This window comes from Trachypithecus francoisi, unplaced genomic scaffold (genome assembly GCF_009764315.1).
Source record: "Trachypithecus francoisi isolate TF-2019V2 unplaced genomic scaffold, Tfra_2.0 Lachesis_group11, whole genome shotgun sequence".
Taxonomy (NCBI): Eukaryota; Metazoa; Chordata; class Mammalia; order Primates; family Cercopithecidae; genus Trachypithecus; species Trachypithecus francoisi.
The window spans coordinates 105,087,915-105,111,673 of record NW_022681456.1 but is presented as its reverse complement, the minus strand read 5'-3'; the positions used below and the strand labels follow the sequence as shown (position 1 = coordinate 105,111,673).

The window sequence follows — 23,759 nt, the reverse complement described above, 5'->3', positions numbered from 1 at the left end:
CTAGAAACAATGGTGGGAAAAATAAGTAAACTGGAACAGGCAGGGAAGATGCCTAGGCAGCATGACCAGACTAAAGACTGGCCACCCGAGGAACATCAGGGGAGCCCATAGTGTCCCACAGGTCTGGAAAGATGGGTTGTGTGCACTCAGGTGAAGATCCCACAGGTGGGGCAGGTAGAACAGTGCAAGGGGGATGCCCCACTGAGCCATCAGTGGTTTTGTCTTTCTGGATGATGGCAGAAGCTGTTCTAGGGTGGCTCATGTTTTAAGAAGTAGGATTCAGTCTGCACCCCTTCATGAGAATGGTTATGTTTACAAAGGCAGAAGGGCTGATGAGTGGTTGCAGGAATAGGTATGATTTTTTAGTATTCCTCTCCAGAGTAAAATTCAGAGTATTGACTGAAGTCTACACAGCCCTTCATGATCAGTTTCCACTCCTCTTACCTACAATCTCCTCCTCTGTTTCTTTCCCCTTACTCCATTCCACCCGTGTGGCCTGCTTGCTGCTTCTTGAACCTACCAGGTACCTATGCCTGAGGGTCTTGGCTTTAGCTCTCTGCCTGGGGCAGTCTTCCCAATGGCATCCTCTGGGTTCACTCCATCTCTTCAAGTCTTTGCTCAACTCTGCCTGCCCTGCCCCATCTAATTCTGCAATTTAGCACCCACCACCGTATTCCTGATCCCCCTTAATTGACTCTGCTTTTTTCCTTTTTCCTCATTGCTTATCATTTCTTAACATACTTTATGATTTACTTATATTTATTTTTTATTGTTAGCATCCCCAAATTAAATGTAAACTACACAAGGTCGGGGTCTCTCTTTTGTTCAAGCGCCTAGAACAGTGGTTCCCCAATCTTTTTGGCACCAGGAACCAGTTTCATGGAAGACAATTTTTCCACAGACATGGTGTGGGGAATGGTTTTGGGATGAAACTGTTCCACCTCACATCATGAGGTGTGTGTTAGATTTTCAAAAAGAGCACAACCTAGATTCCTTGCATGTGCAGTTCACAATAGGGCTCATGCTCCTATGAGAATCTAATGCCATCACTGATTTGACAGAAGTGGGAGCTCAGGCGGTAATGCTCACTCACCAGCCACTCACCCCGTGCTCTGCGGCCCAGTTCCTAATTGGCCATGGACGGGTACCAGTCCATGGCCCGGGGGTTGGGGACCAGTGGTCTAGAATAGCATCTGGTATTTAATAAGTACCTAGACCATATTATTGAATTAAGAAGTAAGCAAATGAATGTTTTTGGTGCATATTTCATCATCCAAACCTTTATCATTCATCTGTGAAACGTATCCCTGGCCAGTCTATTTGGTCAACTCCTCATTTATTCTTTGGGTACCTGTTGCTATCTAATTTGATCATCTTATATGCAAATAATATCAAAACTCCTTTTTTGTTTTAACTTGAGAAAAATTATTACAAGATTCACCTATGCAGTTAAACATTTTTCTTTTTATAATTCAGCTCAGTAGGGCTTCAAGATAGCCCCCGAGCCAATCTTTCTTTTAGGTCAATGAAGGCCCAAACTTTCTGACACATTTGCTATTCTTACCCTCAGCATACTGTTAATAACGTGAGTTCCTTCTGCTGATAAATTTGTGGCTCTCCCACTTTAACTTAAGCCCTTATTTATTCTGTCTAGACATGGATAACTAGTTACTATAGATCTCTTCCCCAGAAGCCCTTCATGGAGCTGAAGAAAGTAAAGCTAACCTTCAGCATTTTGGTCTTATCAATGAAACCGCTCCAATATCATTAACTTTCACCAGGGGACATACTTTTAATTTTGAAACCTGTAACTTTAGTAAGTAAACTTCAAAACATGGCATGCAAATGTATACCACAACAGTTTAGTGAATGAAACAATTTAGTAAAGCTCAAATTTAAAGTGGTGAGCAAGGATTGCCTTTATAAGGAAACCATAATATAACTTGGTTTAAAGAGTTTTGCTTGGTTAAAGGAGTAAAATTTTCGTGACAGAAGGAGAAATCCCATTAAGATACAACTTCAAAACAATCTGAAAGCTTGGGAAGATAAGTTAATATGTTGCCTGAAAAACTATATAAATATAGAGTAATACCCAAATTTAGTTGATGAATTGGTAGAAGGATGTTTAACTAGACCTGACGAGGAGTTAGAAGAAGAGGATTAGGCAGATTCAAACACAGTATGCTTCAAGACATGTGTGTGTGTGTGTGTGTGTGTATGTGTGTGTGTCTGCTAATGAAGAAAACAAGAAAGCATGAGGCTTGAGACCTCAGAACTTTGTATGCAAATACGGCTACAGCTCACACCATGAAGAACTGAAAGCAGTCCTTTATTGAAAGAAGGAAGGTTTACACCTGAATGGACTAAGAGTTAAATGTAGTGTGGGGAGTAAGACACAATGTTTTTCTTAAGAAGGCAATTAATACCTTCTCTATAATAAGTAGTAATCAATTGTTAAGGTAATCTGAAATGTCTCTGAAACCTCAGAACCAGAACAGGTAAAATTGGGTGAATGTCTAGCACAAGAATAAGTGAGTAAACATTTTCCATTTGTTTTAGTCTGTTTGTGCTGCTCTAACAGAATACCTAAGATTGGGTAATTTATAAAGAGTTGAAATTTGTTTCTCACAGTTCTGAAGGCTGGGAAGTCCATGATCAAGGTGTCAGCATCTTCTGTGGGCCTTCTTGCTGTGTCATCACATGGCAGAAGGCAAAAGGGCAAGTGAGAACAGAAAGAGTAAGGTAGTTAGCTAGCTGAATGCATCCTTACTCACCTCTTAAAGGCCCCACCTCTTAATATTGCCACATTGGCAACAACTGAATTTTAGAGAGAATTAAGTTTCAACATGAATTTTGGAGGAGATAAAGACATTCAAACCATGGGTTTATAATTCTTTAAATACTGATATGTTATCTCTTATATAATTTAGATTAATAAATCAATTACATTTTGTCTAGTATTCAACAAATTAAAATTATTAGTGAACTCCACTGTGCTAAACACCAAGGCCACCAAGGTGAACAAAAGCAGTCCCTGCTCTCAAGAAGCTTAGAGGACAGAGGAATGTTCAGTCATAGTACATATCATTTGAGTGTTTATCTCAATAAAGAAATAAAAATCAGAAGTAGATGGCCTGTAAATTAATGTAGTTTATCTTAATTCTCAGGTCTGTGCAAAGCCCAGTAAGCAGATCACTCAACTGAAAGTCATAGCAGCATCACATACCACTGATAATCACCTGAACTGCAGACAGAGTGACTAAAGAGACTAAAAAGAATTGATCATTCTTGAGAGCAGTGTTTCTCCAAGCATGCTTCAGAGACCAAACTGCATATGAATCATGGCACAAGCTTGTTTAAAATGGATTCTCAGGATCCTTCCCAAGAACTTATAATGTCATATTTACAGTGTTAGGCGCTAGAGTCTTTGTTTTAAAGAATCTCACCAGGTGATTCTTAGTCTGTTTCAGCATCATGCTGTTTGGGTCTAACACAGAATGACTTTCACACATCTAAACCTATGACATAATCCCAGCACTTTGGGAGGCCGAAGTGGAAGGATTGCTTGAGGTCCTGTTTTCTAGGCTGCAGTGAGCTATGATCACGTCACTGTATTCCAGCCTAGGTGACAGAGTCAGACTCTTTCTCTAAACAAATAAACCTGTGACATGATGACAGACATCAAAATATCCTAAATTTATATTGGCTTATATTCCAGTGACACTCTTATTATTGATTTATTTAGTTCATTGTCAAATATAAGCCAGCCCTTTTCTATATTGCATTTGTATTCTTGGTTGACTTTTCTTTTCCTTCTAGTTATACCATTTTATATTTGTAGCTATTAAATTTTACCCTGTTTTTGTAAAAGCGTTAAAAAGCCTGGTCAAAGCTATTTTGAACTTATCTCTTTTCTCTGCAGTATTAACAGCGCCATGTGATTAGAACCAGTCACACATTTACTGAACCCATGTCTGTAAAGGTAATGACAAGCAAACCTCCTCTGAATCCTCCTCTTCAGACTGATTTCTGCTCTACCTATTAATGACTCTCAGCCATGAATAACATTGGCCTTAGCTTGTAGGACAGTCTCATAAAGAGAAATGACTATTTTCTTTGTATGTAGTATATTGTTTGGTTTATGCAAACATCTCATTTAAAAAATGCTTAATGCTTAGAGCATAAGGGGTGGGATATAAAGAAGAATTTTTGAACTAGTATTTTTATTTGAAAATTTCTGAACTTCCAGTTGGAATAAGAACAGGGAGTGTACCTTTTTCATACCTTAAACTTAAGAAATAATTTAGGAAAACTCTGGCCGATGATATGAGCCACCTGCAAAGCTCGGGTCTCAAATTCCATCTATACAGAGCTGGGGAAAGTGTTTTCCTCTTTATAAGGAGTTCACTGCCCTTTCTGGTTCAAGTCCTCTGGCCATCAGAACTTCTGGTAAAATCTAAGCCTTCCAGATTTTAAGATTGGTAGCTGTGAAGCTGATATTTTAATTATTAAGGGAGTATGCAAAATTTTAACTGCTGCTGCTTTGTTCTGTGCGTCCTAATTGAATATTTTCAATTTTGCACTTATGGCCTGGAGCAATTTAATCATCCAGAATACAATTTAATACATTGAAAAAATATTAAAAATGTTCAGTAATGAGTGGGCCTAATTGCTGTTGTGCCTCACACAGTGGCATGCAACCAATAGATGCTTAACAAATATTAATTTGTGATTGTGACAGGTAGCCCTAGGGGCAGGGAACATGAAATTTTGAGTTAGTTTTCCTTTTCTCTAGTCACCTTCCAATCAGAGATAAGGCACTTTTATACATTAGTTTCACAGTCCACAAAAGGAAATAATTTTTGTTCATCATTATCAACCTACGATAGAGAAAGAAATACAGAGGAATTAACTTAATAATTGTCTTTGTGTTTGAAGGTGGCAGCTGGCCAGGTGTTCTCAGGCTCAGATGAAGAATTAGAATGAAATGTGTTTGACTGGAAAAGACTGAGTTTGGATGAAGAAATTCTGGAGAGCCCCTTCTGAACAGCTTTTAACTAGGCTCTTGCTTCAGATGGCCATGACAGAAGGTTAGACCAGATCAGCTCTTGTACAGCCCTGTCACTCTAAGTTGACTTTAAGAATATGGTTACTGCAAACACCACATGCTCTCACTCCTAAGTGAGAGTTGAACAATGAGAACACATGGACACAGAGAGGGGAACATCACACACCAGGGCCTGTCAGGGGTTGGGGGCTAGTGGGGAGGGATACCATCAGGAGAAATACCTGATGTAGATGACGGTTGATGGGTGCAGCAAACCACCATGGCACATGTATACCTATGTAACAAACCTGCATGTTCTGCACATGTACTCCAGAACTTAAAGTATAATAATAATAATAACAATAATAAAATAACATGGTTACTGGCCAAAGATAATGAGCAGCAAGAGTAGTTCTTTTGCATAGTCCCTTAATAATTATGTAGTCTAGTGATCAAAACACTATGTAAATGCCTGAACTCAGAAATGTAGCAACTAAGAGATAAGGTTGAAAGGAACCATCAAAATTACCAGCTAAAAAACTGGCTGATTGTACATTGAGAGCCATAGACTGCTCATGACCTTTGACCCAGAGCAGGGATCAGCAAACTGCCGGCTTCTGCCCTGCTGCCTATTTTTACATCTCTAAGAGTGGCTTTTATGTTTTTAAATGGTTGAAATAAAATGAAAACAAGTTATATTTCATGACACATTGGAAACTAAATAAATTCAAATTTCATTGCACATATACCAAGTTTTATTGGAACATAGACATGCCTGTTCATTTATGTACTGTTTGTGACTGCTTTTATAATCCATCAGCAGAGCTGAGTAACTGAGACAGAGATCATATAGCCTGCAAAGCCAAAAGTATTTACTCTCTGCCCCTTTATAGGAAAAGTTTGCTGTCTCTGATCTGGAGACTCTAACCCAAGGAAGTGGCTCATTAACTGTGGAATAAACAGTATGGAGAAAGATTGTCAATGTAGTGTTATCTATTATGGAAGAATTAGAAAAACATTAAAGGTTTTCCAGGTATGTAGATATTATTGAATCAGTTTTGGAATACATACTCAATGGGGCAATAAAACAGAAGACAATGACTATCTACCAATACTGAAAAATAAAATAGTTATGTTAATTAAAATGGAAAAATAGAGCACCAACCTGTGTCACTGTATGATGATAGCCTTTAATTAGTCAATTAATTCAGTTATCCAACAAACATTTATTGAGAACTAGAATATTATTGAGGCATACACCATATATGTTAGATTTTTTAAAACCCTAGAAAGTGTTTATAGTGATTGCTTAAAAGTCATATATTTTGTTGATTTTTTTCATCTCAATTTTTTTTTTTCCTCTATGATGTTTATGCTACCTACATATTAAAAACCTTATGGACAAAGATTGGAAAAAGCAGCAGAGTGTATAAAAGGACAATAAGCAGCTCTCTGTAAGACTGAAACTGTCTGGTGAGGTTTGCGGAGGGTCCCTGACACTGAGGATAGCAGCTGGTTCTGCTCCAGTAATTTCTGTCTCCTCCTTTATGACGTTTATCTTTATAAAAGAGAAGAGCGGGCTTCCCTTTACAATCTCTCCTGCTTCCTTCCCCGACCAACCCAGGGAGCCAGCAGGCATGAAAAACTTTCCCTCCATTCAATAAATATAAACAAGTTTATTTACCGTCATTTTACCATCTGAGCAGACCGCAACTGTCTCTCTCTCTCTCTTTCTCTCTCTCTCTCTCTCTCTCTCTCTCTCTCTCTCTCTGAAGAGATTTAAATGGTATTCCATGTCCTTCATGTGACTTAGTAACTCACACCTGAGCAAGGTTGAAGTGGGAGTTTTTCTGAAGTAGAATTGGTTCTACAGCCTAGATACTGAACACCCTGTTCCTCCCCAGTCAGGAAAATGCCATCTGTTACATTACGTCGCAGTCTTTAAAATAAAAGTACAGCCACTCATTAACCTTCCTTTGAATATTTTAAGACATAGAAGGATGAAATTAATAACAAGGGCAGCTGGGCATGGTGGCTTACAACTGTAATCCCAGCATTTTGGGAGGCTGAGGTGGAAGGACAGCTTGAGTCTAGTAGTTTGAGACCAGCCTGGGCAATATGGTGAAACCCCATCTCTACAAAAAATACAAAATTAACAGGATGTGGTGGCACAGGCTTGCAGTCCCACCTACTCGAGAGGGTGAGGTGGGAGGGTCGCTTGAGCCAGGGAGCTTGAGTCTGCAGTGAGCTGTGATCGCACCACTGCACCCCAGCCTGGGCAACAGAGTGAGACCCTGTCCCCACCTACTCCCCCAAAACAGGAATAGCAAGGGCAACATATTTGTAAGATTACATATGTGATTGGCACAGATACTAAAGGGAAGGGCACTAAGAAATTGTTACGCACATAGGGCATCCAAGGAAAGATGAAGAAAGGAAGTTTAAAAAATGCTAAAATGATCAAATGGCAAATCCACCCCACCCAGTGTTTGGAGGCTGCGAGGCAGGGATAACCCCCGGTTGGGGATAGGGGGTGGGGCAAGCATGCAAGCATCAACTGTTGCTCCGTATGAATACAGTTTCATTGACTTTACAGACATCCTCTCACTTTACTTCTGGATACAGTTAGGCTGTTCAGAGACAACTGTGGGGACTGAAGAACTTAATTAAATCTAATAAATACTTATTGAGTACCAACAATAGTGGGGTCAAGAAATAATGGAAGACACTGTTGCATTCTGGGCAGCAGGAAGAAGGTTTCGTGGAGGGGATGGGTCATAATGCCACCACGGCTGTGATTCAGATACGAGATGGTGACAGCAGAGAAGAGGGCCAAGAGGAAAACACGAGACCCATTTCAAAGGAAAAATCCATATGACTTAGTGATTGGTTAGATGGAGGGCATTATTAGACATTCCCTGGGGGCAGAGTCTGTGCCCTTGACATGCCACAATGGTTAATGTGGTACCTACCATGTTTGTAGCCAATGTGCTTTGAATGAAATTGAGTTGAAGGTGATTGTTATGCTGGGAGAAATGTGGTACCATTAACAAGATTACAAGGTAAAGAAATAATGCTAGTGATTTTTTTTATCTTTTAAAAGAAAGATTATGGGCCTCATTTTGAAAAAAAAAAAAAAAACAACTTAAGGTAATGATGGTCATTCCAATATCAAGTATCTAGCTAGCTGACTGGAATACTGGGGGAGTGCTTGAAGAGCATTCCTGTATTCATTGAGTATTTCTCTTTCTTTAGTTTTGAAACTCCCAAATAATTGATTCTGCTTTCTACTAACTTTTTTTTTTTTTTGCTTTGTCTTTGCTTCACTCTTTCAAAAGCAATTGGAAGGCTCTCAGTTAATATGCAAATTGATGTTGTCCATACAAATTGCCTGAATTTGGAGTAACGACAGCCACTCATAATGGGGGATATTTTTGAAATATCCTAATGAGATTGTCTCTGTTGTATTTTCTTTATTTTTCCAGAAGCACTCATTTGCCTTGCAAAGATTTAGGAACATTATAGAAGGAATACAAAGGGATAGGAGGCTTAGTATTTAGCCTCTGATATCAAAATAGGATTTTCAAACAGACAATAGTCATGTAAGCCAGATTTTGCTGAGAAAGAGTTTTCTAAATCTCTTTACCATTAGCTACCAAGACTAAGCTAGGAGGATTCAAATCATAGATTTTTTTTTTTTTCTTAGTGCAGAGAGTATAGCTCCTCCTCTTAGGACAGCCAGGCTATGGGGGTGGCTAATGAAGGAGAGAAGAGGATATGACATAGAGGAAGGAGTAGGTCTAAGTCTGGCCCTGCTGATCCAAGGAAAGGAAGACAAGGAGTTTGAGGAGGTCAAATATCAAAGTTCTAACCCCTCTTTCCTATGTTAAGTTTGAAAATTCAGCAAGTAAGATTTTAGAAATATTTAGGTGGTTATGTGGAAGTGGAAAGCCATTGGACTCATGTCTTCCTTTTCTGAGGGTTGCAGAGCAGGCTGTGGACCCTAGAAAATGCTCTAGCCTTAGAGCAACTGGTTCCTCCTACCACGAATTTGACTTTAAAGACCCAAATTCTCTATTGAGAGGTTCCAGAGGTGTAGAGAGAACTTGCAGAGAGCAAGTTCTGAGCACCAAAGATTCAAGCAAATACCATCTGAAGAGACAGTACAAAGGATTGGACAGGACTAAGCTCTGTAGATTACACAAAATATAACCCACTGGCCTCCCTACATTCCCCCAATTCTCAACAATACAGGGACTCATGAGGAAATCTGAAAAGCTATAGTGAAATTAAAAAGCTGCATTTCTTTGTGCACCTAAGTTTATACAATGTGACTGAATATTCTCGGTACCATACAAAGTTAAAATTAGGAATTAAATGAGGATTGACTACAATAAATTATTCTGTTTCTCAGTGTAACTCTAGATCTAGAATAAAGCAGAACTAAGAAACTTGTCTTCAGACAAATGGCATTAATTCCTGTGGCTCTAAGTAAGAACTGTCCTAAGCCCTTAATAGACCATTTTCCTCCAATGACATTAAAGCAGACTTCATAATATAGTGCTATTTTAAGAGTCTTCATGTATTTTCTGAGATCCAAACAATTGGATTGATTGCCACTATTGAAATCCTTTCAAGTAACAAAGGATTATAAAGAAAATCTATACAAACATCCTTGAATTATATGCTTCACCTCTTGTTCTTTAATCATCTATTGTCATTACTCTAATTTTTCCCTGTGGTCTATGATTTGCTAATTCTAAGTAAGCTAGAAGAAATTTGCTTTAATTCAGAATCTGATACTTTGTGTTTTGGAATTCATTGAATAAATACTTACCGAGCAAGTTCTTCTTCCCGGTTAGGTATTTGTCTCCCCATCCATAACCCTGCTTGGCAGTCAGATTGGGGAGATTGAGAGGAACAGCTTTGCCCATTCAATAATACAAGTAATAATAAATGTTAGTGTTCATCATTTGTCAAGCATTGTATGTAATTATAATTACTTTATATAAATTATCACATTTCGCCACATAGTAACTCTACAAATAGGGGTTGTTTTTATCCTTATTTTATGAATGAGAAAACTGAGACTTAGAGAGATTAAGTAAATTGGTAAAAAATCATATAGTTAGTAAGTGATAGTGATGAGATTCAAACCCTTCCCTTTAACATGGTTCTTTGCCTCCTTCTGCTATTTTGGGATGATATTGTCGGCTCTTCTTCATGTCCTCCAGAATACAGAGGTCACTTTTAGCCTGAGTTTAGGCCTAGAAAGTAAGGTCGAATCAGAAGCAGAGGTGGGTTACTCAATAAATGAGTATGTATGTAAATAAATGTGTGTGTATATACATTTTTGAATTTGCCATTGTAATAGCCATAACACTCCTGACATTTTCTTAATAGTTTTGATTTATTAGTTTTTAGTTATCTCAAACTTCATCAGGCAGCTGTGCTGTTGAAAAGCCATTCTCAAACAATGGTTGGTGACCCCCGGAGGTCCCTGAGACCCTTCTAGGGGGTTTACAAAGGCAAAACTATATTCTTAATAATACTAAAAATTGTTTTCCCTTTTTAATATGTACAGTGGAATTTTTCCCGAGGCTGCTTGATATGTTCTACTAAACACAATGAATACTGAAGGGGTTATGAGAATCTAGCTATCTTCTAATCAATCTAGAGATTTACAAATATTTAAAATAACGCCCCTGTTTTCACTATTTTTTTTTTGTCAAAGAACTATAGTTATTTTTCATCAAAGTATTTATGTGGGTTTATAATTTTGTTTTTAAATGAATTAATAAATATTTTACAAGATCTCAGTTTTAACTTTTAATACAATAAGTATCAATGGATATAATTCACATAAACCAAATATCTTTGAGCTCCTTAGTAATTCTTAAGAGCATAAAGAGTTCCTAAAACCTAACTTTTTGGGACTGCTGGACTAGAGAAAGGAATCCTGGAATTGGCATCGGAAGACTCCAGCCAAGGCTTCACCTCTACCACTTGTCACCTCTGTGATGTGGGGGAAGCCATCTAAACATGCCAACCTTAATTTTTCTCACTGATAGCAGTGACAGGATAGCAGCACCTACCTGCCTCCTAGGTGTAGAGCAAATGCAATAATGTATCCAAAGTCACCCCATTCATGAGAGTCTCTTATAATTTCATTTTATTATTATTATTATTTTTTTTTGAGACAGGAGTCTCACTATTGTTGCTCAGGCTGGTATTGAACTCCTGACTGTAAGCAATCCTCCCGCCTCAGCCCCTTGAATGGACATAATATTTGATGGGTAATAGAGTCCACTTATTCAGTGTGAAGTATACATTCACCTTAGAATTTTTTAAATGTGTGTTTTACACATTTAAATGGTAAAAATGTTGAATATTCCAGAAGGACTTTTTGTGGAAAAGTCTCCTAGCCTTTACCCCATCACACTCGCTCCCTGGAGGTAAATATCCACCCTTGTCCACTGCTGTTTTCAGTTCCTTAGGTAGTTACCATCACAATTCTGCATAATAGGCTAATTCCTCTATTTCTTGATGAACATTTTTAGACTGTGTCTAACAAGTCCCTGATGTGAAAGATGAGGATATAACTCATTTGTGTTAGTATCATCTCCTATTAGATGCTAATCTATGATTTTTAACAGAAATAAAGTAATTTTCAATAAATGGCATTTGCATTGCTATGACATTGTAAATAATGTGGCCTACGTGTTCTTCTCTATAGGCTCAAAGCCAAGATTAATCCTTGTGCCACTTGGAGAGGGTTTCCAGCATAAAATACAAATGTGTTTTCAGAATATCCCCAAAAACACTTGTTTTTAATCATTCTGTTACATAGAATCCACTTTCTCTTTTTTTTTTTTTTTTGAAACGGAGTCTTGCTCTGTCGCCAGGATGGAGTGCAGTGGCACAATTATAATCCACTTTCTTTACAGATCTCTCTGTCTCTCTCCCCCTCTCTGTCTATGTTTCCCCATGAATCATGTATCTATTGTTCCAATCTTCTATGTGGATTAGCTTCCAATTTTTGTTTTATGGATACCATATCTTTATCAACAGTCCTGAGGATAGTAATGAAAAATTTTTAACCAGCTCTCTTCTGTTTGCTGAATTCTCCCCATTCCCTTTGAGGGCTGTTCGTTTTGATCCTTCTGTTTTGTGTTGTTGATTTGACTTACACATTTCATGATCCTTCACTGTCTGTTCATACTTAGACACGGGACAAGATATAATGACTGACGGGCTTCTGGGTGATTTCCAACTTCCAGAACTGGGAAACTTTACTCAGGGGTGTGAACTGCCATTCTAGGAGTGTCTGTGTGTTTCCTTTCTTTAGAAAAGAGCGTGGGGACAAATGTCAGGGCGGCCTGCAAGGGTGTTGTTCTGCATTTAAGGGTGGAAGTAGGGGTGATGGGTGCAACTGTTCTCTAAATAGATCTTTAATGAGGTCCCCAGGTTTCAGGTTCACCTTTGAACTTTGCCCTCTGTAACTACAGATTCGGCCTCTCCTGGGAGCCCTGGTGCATCCCAACTCTGGACCCTTTCTTTTTGGGGATATCCAGGGCCTCTTCTGCTAACATGCTCTTTTTCTTTTTCCGGTGTTCAGATACTTGCTGATCTCTTTCATATGCTGATATCTTCTTCACTTTCTCCTTACTCTTACAGGTTTCTTCTTTTTTCTCTTCCTGTTTTACTACTTTCTGGCCATTTCCATAGGGTCTTAGGAAGGAAGGTAGGCAAATACATATGTTCAATCATTATCTTTTATAAGAAGGCTGTGGTATTTATCTTAGAAAGCTATTTTAATCATTGATTGACAAGCCATTGTATCTTCAAATTTTATATTTCAAGGAATTTGGAAACTAAATCCCAATACATTAAAATGTATTGCCCTTACCATTTTTCTTATTTCTTTTTGTTTATTATGTTGACTGTGGCTTATTTATGTGGACGATTAAACTTAAATAGTCTCTTCAAGAATGAATGAAGCAATGAAGATTTATTTAAGCAATACCATAAAACTACTAGACAAGGAAAAATTCATTTGCAGCCATCTCCGAAACTCAAAGAAATATGTGATACATGAGATTTCTATATTAAGTTTATAAATTTTTTAAGTGAACCATCCTACGACATGGAAGGCAAGCTCCCCTGGCTAAAAGCATCCCAGGGAGGAAATGGCCAGGGTTTCATTTGTCACCAAGAGGATAAATACACCCTGCTTAAACCCACTAAAGGTGAAAAAAATCAGGAAACTTCTTTGCGGTAGCCATGAGAAATGTTAGGCATTATTTGAAGGTCAAACTCACACTTTCAAGGCATTATCACTAACTTATACACCCCTGATCTCTAAATACTACCTTGGTTAAATATTGATCATGCTTCAAGCTCCACTTAAACTGCAAATACTGACCACATCTACCTATTTTTCTCATTGACATCTTTATTGAGGTATGATTGACATATAATACACTGCACATATTTAAAGTGTATAGTTTGATAAGTTTTCCCATCACCTTCTAAAATTTTCTTGTGTCCCTTAGTAATCCCTCCCTCCCCCATCTCCTTATCCCCCTACCGTTTATTTATTTATTTATTTGTTTGTTTATTTGTTTATTTATTTCTGAGACAGAATCTCCCTCTATTGCCTAGGCTGGAGTGCAGTGGCGAAATCCTGGCTCACTGCAACCTCCACCTCCCAGGTTCAAGTGATTCTCCTGCCTCAGCCTCCCAAGTAGCTGGGACTACAGGCACATGCCACCACACCCTGCTCATTTTTGTACTTTTAGTAGGGATGGGGTTTCACCATGTTGGCCAGGCTGGTTTCGAACTCCTGACCTCAGGTGATCCACCCATCTCAGCCTCCCAAAGTGCTGGGATAACAGACGTGAGCCACCATGCCTGGCCTCCTCCTACCATTTCTAGGAAACAATTGATCTACTTTCTGCCACTACAGATTAGTTTGCATTTTCTAGGATTTTATACAAATGGACTCATTGTATGTATTTTTTTTTTGGTCTGGCTTTTTTCTCTCGAATGATTATTTTGCAATCCAGCCATGGGTTTATTTCCATCTTAGGAATATTACAAATAAAGTTGCTATGAACATTTGCCTACAAATCTTCATTTGTGGGTGTAGGCTTTTACTTATCCTGGGTGAGGTCATATGATAGATGTCTTTAACTTCTTAAGAAATTACCAAACTCTTTTCCAAAGTGGGTGTAGGATTTTGTGTGCCTACCAGCAGCCTGTGACAACTGCAGTTTCTCTACATCCTCACTAACACTTGAAATGCCCATTCTTTTCAATTTTAGCTATTCTCATACCTGTGAAGTGACACCTCATTGTGATTTAATTTGCATTTTCCTAATGACCAATGATACCGCACATTTTCTCAGGTGTTTATTTGCCGTATATCTTCTCTTGTGAAGTGTCTGTCCAAATCTTTTCCATTTTTTATCCGATTATTTGTGTTCTGATTACTGAGTTGGAGAGTTCTTTATATATTCTGGATACAAGTCCTTTATCAATATGTGATTTGTAAATATTTTCTCCCAGTCTATAGCTCACCATTTTATTCTCTTGCCATGTAGCTAATTTTATTTTTTTGTGATTTTATGAGAATATTTATGTTTTAAACAATGATAGTCATATTTATAATTAGCATATCCAGGAATCTGTTTGTTTTAGAGAGCTACACAGAAAAGCTGAGGCGATGCCAAAATTTTATCTCAATAAACCAACATTTGAAAAAAGCAGGTCACTTCAGCTGTGAGATATGAATCTATAATGGGAAATACAATTCTGTGAAATTCACAGAGCTTACTTGTTAAAAATTTAAAAATTACATGAACTATAATTTTAATGGGCTTAAAAAGCAAATTCAATTCTGAGTATAAAAAAAATTATTTTGAGGGATGAGTTTTGCTCTGTCATCCAGACTGGAGCGCAGTAGCATGATCTTGGCTTACTGGCAGCATCTGCCTCCAAGGTGCAAGCGATTCTCCTGCCTCAGCCTCCCACGTAGCCAATATTACAGGCATATGCCATCACGCCTGGCTAATTTTTGTAATTTTAGTAGAGATGGGGTTTCGCCATTTTGGCCAGGCTGGTCTCAAACCCCTGAACTCGTGTGATCTGCCTACCTTGGCCTCCCAAAGTGCTGGGATTACAGGAGTGAGCCACAGCCTCTGGCCAAATCTGAGTTTCTTAAATTGCAAAAAATATTTCAAATGTAGTATTTCTTCTAGCTCTCTCAGTTTCTCTGTCTCTCTCTCTTCATGTAGATATTTTAGCCTAAATTATTCCAATGAAATAATTTATTCAGCCTCTCTATCTTTCAACCTTTTATAGATAGAAGACTCGCAATCATTAGATTGCCCTAGAATATTTGATTATGTGAGTCACATTCAGTAATAATGAAAGGGAAGACTATGAGAGATGGCCCTACACCTTTTAAAAGCCCCTCTAAATCCTTAAAGCAGTATCAAAATTCTGCTAAATTTACTTCTGGAATTAAGACAAACTGTAAATGAAGATGTTCAAACACTCTGTTAAAGCCAGCACCCTAGACTTGCTTATGCCTTTTCTACAGTCAATGGGAGGCTGAGCGTCACTGCACAGCTCTACTCAGTAACTTCTTTATCAAAAATCTTCTCCCTTATTTCTTCTCTTCTCAAGTGCTTGCACCAATTAAACATATTCTTCCAAAAATAGTTGAGATGTGCATGGTCTAGATATTCTTGGGAAGTGACAACTTTGTCCTCTAACATGGAAACACCGTCTCCCCCAGTTGCTGAAGTCAGATAGATACTTGGGCACAGTTTTCTTTCTTTCTCATTCCCAATTCTACCGCCCTGTTCAAGCCTCTGCTGGATGAGGACAGCAGCCTCCCTCTTGTTGTACCTGCCTCTGTTCTCTTCCTCCATCAGTCCATTATTCACACTGTTGCCAAGTGATATTTTCAAAATATAAATCAAACACATTACTTTCCTGCTCAAATATTTGCCATAGCTTTTTATTACCTTAAGAATAAAGTCCAAATTTTTTAGTGGGACTTTGCAAGGTTTTCCTTGTTGGACTTTATTCTTAAGGTAATAACAATAGGAGAAGAGAGAGAGATAGAAAGAAAAAAAGTTCAGAATACAAAATGAGCAAAGCTTAATGACTGAATGGATATAGGGTTGTGGTGAGGATCCAATGAGATGATTTAATTAGAAGGGATTTGTGAGACATAAAACACTATTTTAAGACTACTATCATATTATTATTCCCACCTGTCTCTCAGTGAATCTCTGAGGATTACTGAATACCAGGAATTTCACTGTTAAGTGGTGTGTTATTCCAGCCTAGGCTCATGAAACCCTGGGACATGGGGCTGGTTGCTACATGGCTCTAGACACTCAGATAAATCTTGAACCCCTGGACACTTTCGTCTGCATCCCCAGTGCTTAGAGGTGTAACCTTGAACAGTCATGCTGCCCAGTGTTCAGTAAGTCAGGGTCATTCTGAGAGAGGAACTGTGAAGGTGGTAGAAGTTCCCCAGGCATCATACATGACTCAGACCCATTCTGCCCCACCTGTAGCTTCCCCTCCCATCAAGGAGCTCCTTGTTTTTTGCCTCCTCTTGTTGGACTTACTGTGAAGGGCTGTGGAAGCCTTTGAGGACCAGAAGTCTTGAGGCAATAGGTTCTAGTCATGAATCCTTTGAATGCAAGGAACAGAAATCCTAGAAACCGGGAACTAGAAAAATCAGCAGCTGGAGCTAGTCTGGAGATCCTAAGGGTCATATGGCCTGTCTCACATCTGCATCTGACAAGGTGCTCTGCTCTTCTGTGCCAGCAGGCTCTCTACTCACTCATCGTGCACAGAACCCTGCATGACACCCTCCAGTTCCATATCTTTCATGTGTGTCATGACTGCTTATCTCCAACGTCCACTAACAACAGCCCTAGTCATTCATTTCCAGTCCCATATATTCTAATATGAATGGTCCAAATTGTCATTTGAGCAAGACCCCCAAGTCTAAGCTCACTGACTGGCCTATGGGTCAGGTCACCTGGATTAGGTACTCATTAGTTACTCAATTACTTGAGGCCACAAAATACAAGGTCATGTGTTTTGATGCTCACTTAATAGGCACTAGAGTGAAAATTCTTCAAGAAAGCAATGTGACTAGGGCAACGATAATTCACATCCCTAATAACTGAGAAGCAACAGAATGTAGCACTGAAAAGTGTAGACTCTGAAGCCAGACCACCTTGTTCAGACTTGGCTTCACCAGGTAACCTTGGGTTAGTTACTTAACTTCTCTGTGTGCTTTGGTTTCCTCATCCGTTGAATGGAGATTATAATAGTACCCATATCTTAGTGTTATTGTAAGGACTAAATGTGTGTGTGTGTAAGCCCTTTATGCTTGGTAAAAGATATATATAAGTGCTAGCAATCATTATAGGGATGGAAATCTGAAGCACAGAATAAGGCAAATTAAGAAGGGCTGTAGATGACTAGTTGTATAATATCTGCCCGGATAGAGGATGAAATTCAGCTAAAGTAGAGAGGGGTGGGGAACAAAAGCAAATACATGAGCACAGTAAGAATGAATTCAGAATTCATCAGTTGAAATTTGGGGGACAGAGATATGGGAGGGGTTAGGGACATAGGACAGCAAAAAGGAACAGAGTGAGTCTGGCTCAGGTGTAGACATGTGCCTCAGCAGCACACACACAGGAAGCTTGGATATGCCCTTATGGTCACAGCATCTTCCAAATGGGTCTTCAGCAACTCTGGCCCCTGGTCTGTTCCCCCAGCAAGAGCAGCTGGTCTAGGATAAAAACCTGAAAACTTTCTGAGGATTTAAAAAATACTATATTCTCTTGAGATATGATGTTACTGTAGATATCCAGACTAGATTAATTCATTCAATCATTCACTTATAAAATAGTCATTTGGCACTCACCATAGGCCAGGCTCTGTGCTGGAGGTACAGCAATAAACAGAGCTCAGAGTCCTACAGCTTACAGCATGGGAGGGAACATAATATCCCATGAAGGATGGACAATGGCAGGAAGACTTGCAAAGGAGAAGCAAAGTTGAAGCCCTAGGAAAGGGCTGGAGGAGCAGAACTGACCTAGGCTGTGGTCAATCAAGGTAGGCTTCCTGGAGGAAACTACAAAGGCTGAGTGGAGGAATGCTGGGAGGGGGAGAAGGGAGAAGAGCATCTCAGGCACAGAGAACTGTGTGCTCAAAGGCCTGACAGCAAGAAAGAGAGCAGTGCTTGAGGAACGAAAGGATCCTAGTGTGGCTGGACAGGAGAAGGTGAGGGTGGAGGGGCCAGCAGGGCCATGCCAAGAGGCTGGTACTTTTATACTCTGGGCAATGAGACTGAGTTTGTCACCTGCACACTGGATGACTGGATCTCACTCATACTGATGGATTTGCCCTCTCCTGTTTTGCTGGGGATAGGAGCCAGGCACTCTGAAGGGGAAGCAGGGGCCACGGTACCATCAGGGCAGAGGAGAATTCAAGAGCAAGGTGGGTCTGCATCAAGAGCAACTTCTTTGACTTCACAATTTTGCTTAGGGGACTTGTATTCCTTAAACCACCACCAGGAAACCAAATCTCTGCATGGATGTGTTTTCAGTTTTTCATGACTGCACCCCATACAGCCTCAGAAATCCCGATTTTACTGTCCCGCCTTAGTTCCAAGTGCCTCCTAAGAGGCCCTAAAAAATGATGCCAGTGGACTATCTGAAAGTCATTAAAATGAAACAAACACAATTTCATGTTTCTCTTAGTTTCAGGCTACCTCTTGAAGGAGGCAATAGACCCAACTGGGTAGTTTTTCTAAAACCCTCACACATACACATACACACACACATACACATATGGTGTTGCAGTGTCTCTGATGATGTACATCACTTGGTAATTGAAACCTTCAAATGATTGGCTTCGTTTTTAGCTAGGCTTTTTTTTTTTTTTTTTGCAGTGCCATAGTGAAATATTTACTTAGCCCGTTGTCTTTTTGTGTGAACAGGATACGGTTTGCCCTGGCTTGAGGATGTGCTCTGTGTTGTTTGCTCATGACACTGTTCCTCCAAGCATTTCCTGCTCTTCCACAACCCATCTCAGAACCAGAGAACCAGCAGGACTAAGGATTGAGTTGAAAAAAGTTGATGAATTTATGTTTCTTCTTCCCTCTCTACTTCTTCTCCTGGAGGTATGAACAAATAATGAAACTGCTAAGGAGAAAGGCCGCTTGAAAGAAGGACGCTGCACAATTGGACCTTGCAAATTCAAAATCTAGATCATTGGCCACAAATCTGAGTTGGAGGTGCTGAATATTCATTCACACGACTGTGCTCATAGTAGCAGCGAGATTTTTTTGCTTGTCACGATGAACAGTGTCCTGACGCCTTGAGACATTAGGTGCTTGCAGAACGTAGTCTGAGGTGACAAGGGAAGGAACTTGCCCTTCACCTCCAACACCACTCCAGAAAGCCCCACCGTCATGCAAAATTACATACACAATCTCATGCCACAAAATATAAACTAACCACTACATTTAAGAAGTTCGATTTCTCCCCCATAACTGTCCCCTGTGCTTTCGGAGCACATAGCGTATTTTTTCCTAATCTTAAAATTTAGCTTTAAAGTTCACTGTTAAATAACTAAGCAGGTTTTTAGTCAAGAGATACATGCTGAAGCTTAAGATACACAAAAACTTGAACAGTATTTGAGATCTTTTGCGAGGAATGAGCAAGCAATCAGATATTTGCCATTTCATATTCTGTAGAATCATACAGCATCTTCTACATAGCTAGGGACTCAAGAATGTTGAAGCTCCAAGCTAAAGCATCTATCAAATGTTTACATAAGTAGAGGATATGGAGGGAAGCAAAAAAGTGGAGGGATATTCAGAGAGGTGACAACTCTGGAAAGGAAGAATAAAAAATTTTCAAGGAGGCAACAATTTCTACTGTCTGCAGTCTGTCCAGGAGATTCACTGGGCTGGCCACTCCAGTTCTCCCCAGTTCGGTTGTGCTCCAGGGAAGGCAGTGTTAGAGGACAAGAAGCAGGCTGGAAAGAAAGTAGAATGATTCCCTTAGACTGCATGGAATCTCAAACAAGTTTTACTTTTGTGCTATGTATACAAGAAGATCTATTTTCTTTTTCACTGAGGTCGTATCAGTAGATAAACCGTGATCTCTGTGGAAATCTTTTTCCTTATTTTTAAAGTTTACTACTCATTTTTTTTTTTTTTGGTCCAAAGCAGCTGCTCTGAATAAAGTTACTCAATATAGTTGGAAAAACTGTCATTTGATCCACTTCTCTCTTTATCAGAATTCTGCATTTTCTTCTCCTTGAACAGCAAAAGTACTATTGTAAAACAAAATTATTATTTAGGAACAAAAATCAGTTAGCTTTCTCATTGTTGAAGGGAGATTGGTCAACAATGGTAGCTGTTTTCCACTGTCTTATTTTTAAGAACATGTAATATTATAGTTGTTTTCTCAGTGGTGGCTTAAAAAGGGAGCGTGGTAAGAACTCATTCTAAAACCACATTTCTTGGTGCTACAGATCAATTTACAAAAGGCAATTCTGTAGGCAATGTTATCTAAAAACATATGACTGTGAAAACAGACACCAGTTATGGATCAAAGTTTAGGCCCTTTCTTTCTTTCTTTCTTTCTTTCTTTCTTTCTTTCTTTCTTCCTTTCTTTCCTTTCTTTCCTTTCTTTCCTTTCTTTCTTTCTTTCCTTTCTTTCCTTTCTTTCCTTTTTTTTTTTTTTTTTGGCTTTGTAGAATCATCTTAGCCGAGCTTGTCTGGTGAGATAAATCGCCTGATAGAAACCGGTAAACTAAATGCAGCACACTGATGCCCGTCATTAGAACACCTATGAATGGAGGATAGCACTGTGCAACTTAAAAACAGAAAGTCAAAGATTGCCTTTTAAGAAATGGAAACGTATATGTAGAAATAAATGTTGTCCTTTTCAAAGTATTGATAATTGTTTTGGGAGACTTTCCACTCATGCAGTCTTGCTCTTTCTCCATGTCTTTTTGTTAGTTATTATTTTTAGCATTGTTTTTAAACTCTATGTGACACATTGTTTTGAATAGTCAATATGGGAGCCAATAGTATTCTTGAAGGATGGCTTTAGGCTTTAGAACAATAGACAGTTGTTTAGAGGTGAGTAAATCACGTGTCAGGATCAGAAGAGTTTAGTACTGGGAATGGGCTCTCCTGAATTTGAGTCCAGCACTGTCATCTACTCGTAGTAAGATCATGGGTGAGTCAAACAACTGATGTGAGTCTCACTGGGGCAGTTACTCACTCATTCAGTCAGTCACTCAGTCATTCCATAGAGGTGTACTGAGCTTTCACTATGGGGAGTGGATAACAGATGATGGATGAGGGATGGAGTGATTACCTCTGACTCTAAATTTGTGTCCTGGTTGGTGATTAATCTTTTTAAAAATTAAAAATAACAGACTAAGTTTACACTAGCATTAAGCAATAAGAATGATATTATTTTGGATGGCTTTTAAATCATCATTGATGAAATTTTCCAAAGAAAATCTTTTGAACGACTATAGTTTTAGTAAGTAAAAATTCAACTTTTTTAATTGACAAAGGTGAAGGACCAGGCTCATTTCAGGTGCATTAGTTTGGTATCTGGATCCCTTCGCCCTTCACCTTCCCCTTCCCCTTCCCCTTTCCCTTTCCCTTTCCCTCCCTTCCTTTCTTTTCCTTTCCTTTCCTCCCCTCCAGTGGCTTGCAGTCCTAGTCATGCAGAAAATAATCTATGGTGTCTTTGAACAGTACTGAAAAATATGTAGAGGCTTTTAAATATGTGAAGTCTTTTAAATTTTTTTTTTTTTTTTTTTGAGTTGGAGTCTCTCAGTCACCCAGGCTAAAGTGAAGTAGCGCAATCTGTGCTCACTGCAACCTCTGCCTCCTGACTTCAAGCAATTCTCCAGCCTCAGCCTTCTGAGTAGCTGGGATTACAGGCATACGCCACCACGGCTGGCTAATTTTCGTATTTTTTTTTTTTAGTAGAGACAGAAGTTTACCCTGTTGGCCAGGCTGGTCTCGAACTCATGACCTCAAGTGATCCGCCTGCCTCAGCCTTCCAAAGTGCTTGGATTACAAGTGTGAGCCACCATGCCCAGCCTAAAAGTACATACTTTAAAAAGTACACACAGGTGCTACATGCCAACCCTCTTCCTGAATTAGAATTTCCTGAGGAAGGTCTAAGTCATAGGCATTTAAAAAAAGAAACATGGGTCATTTGGACACGCAATTCAGAATAAGAACCGGGTTTATAATAACCCCTTGTACTTTTAGAAATTTCTACCTTTATATTAGTGTATTATACCTACCTTTTCTCGTAAAACTTTCTTGTAGAAATGGGGTTTTGCTATTTTTCCCAGGCTGGTCTCGAACTCCTAGCCTCAAATAATTGGCCCTCCTTAGCCTCCCAAAGTGTTGGGATTACAGGCGTGAGCCACTGGCCCGGCCCTAAACTTTCCTTTAAAAAATGTTATCTTAGCACATCTCATCAAATATAAATTCAATGAATATATGGAAATCTGATCCAGAGAGAATTTCTCCGTCTACTGAGTTGTAACATCTCTTTAATTGAGCATTTATTATGTAATCAATTCTGTGTTTGTTGTATGGGTGACTGACTAGATGGAAGATGTTGATAGTATTATGAAAGGGGCATTCAGAATACTCAGATCTTCTGCAAGCCACAGCCACCCTTCCTCATGAATCCCTGAGGATATAAACAGGGAATGCTGCAAGTTGTTAGGTGGGCTTTGTACCCGGACACCACTGACAATCGGAGGGTGATTCTGAGCTGGATCACAAAGCCTGGGCTAGACATTCATAGTGAGCCTCTTCACAGTTCCTGGTCATCACCCCAAATTGTACTGCACTTTCGATGGCAACATGAAAGGAAGAAACCGGAAAAAAAGGAAATTGTCAGTGAGTAAGAGCACCAGAGAGCCATAAGCCTTCTAAGGGAGCAGCCCCTGACTCAGCCAGCTACCTTTGGTTTTGCGTGGACACTTGAGGAGGAAAGGAGCAAGCACGCTCACCCAGCTTCCAACCAATGAGCTAGAGGGTGTGCTGGAATCCAATAAGTCCACAGTTACTTGTGAGGGGTGGCAGTCAAGGTGTGGGGTGGAAAATGGAACATTCCTATTCTAAAGCCTGCAGATGACAATCTGAATGGGCAAAGAGTAAGGAATTCCTTTTTGGGATTTGCAAAGCACTGTGCATATTTATACACTGAAGTTATTTACAACAACATATTTTAAGTGTCTGTTTTCTGCAGTCCCTCCTACTCATTTTCTTTAGTGCTAACACAGTTCCTAGCACGCAGTAACCGTAATGCCTTATAAATGAATGAAAACTATCATATAAAACAATTACAGAATCCAAAACTATATAAATAATAACTGATGTGACACATACCACTCTATAGAAGTTCAAGAAAGACACAGTTCAATGGCCTCGATAGTTAGGAAAATCTTCACAGAGAAAGTGGGCTTGGGATAGATCCTTACACAGAGTAAACTTTTTATTTACATACATCTGACCTGGACTGTGGACTCTCTTTTTGGATGTTGGAGGAAAGTGACAATCAGCTGACACTTTGAAAGTTAACATAAATTGGAAATCTCTCCA

General features: G+C 39.2%; 1 protein-coding gene across 8 annotated transcripts in view; it reads left to right on the top strand.

Annotated features, from left to right (window-relative positions):
* The window catches only part of SSPN (sarcospan), a 108,692-nt gene that overhangs the window by 37,727 nt on the left and 47,206 nt on the right, over positions 1-23,759 (top strand). For 3 of the 8 annotated variants that reach the window (XM_033222620.1, XM_033222618.1, XM_033222616.1), the window contains exons 2-3: positions 4,939-5,090; positions 19,095-19,277. The exons of 1 other annotated variant lie outside the window; for it this stretch is intronic. In XM_033222620.1, coding sequence (XP_033078511.1) covers positions 19,119-19,277 — 159 coding nt within the window. In that variant the 5' untranslated portion in view covers positions 4,939-5,090; positions 19,095-19,118. Of the gene's footprint in view, positions 1-4,938; positions 5,091-19,094; positions 19,278-23,759 lie in introns of those variants that run through there. 4 more of the 8 variants (XM_033222621.1, XM_033222619.1, XM_033222623.1 and 1 more) reach the window with 3 other exon arrangements.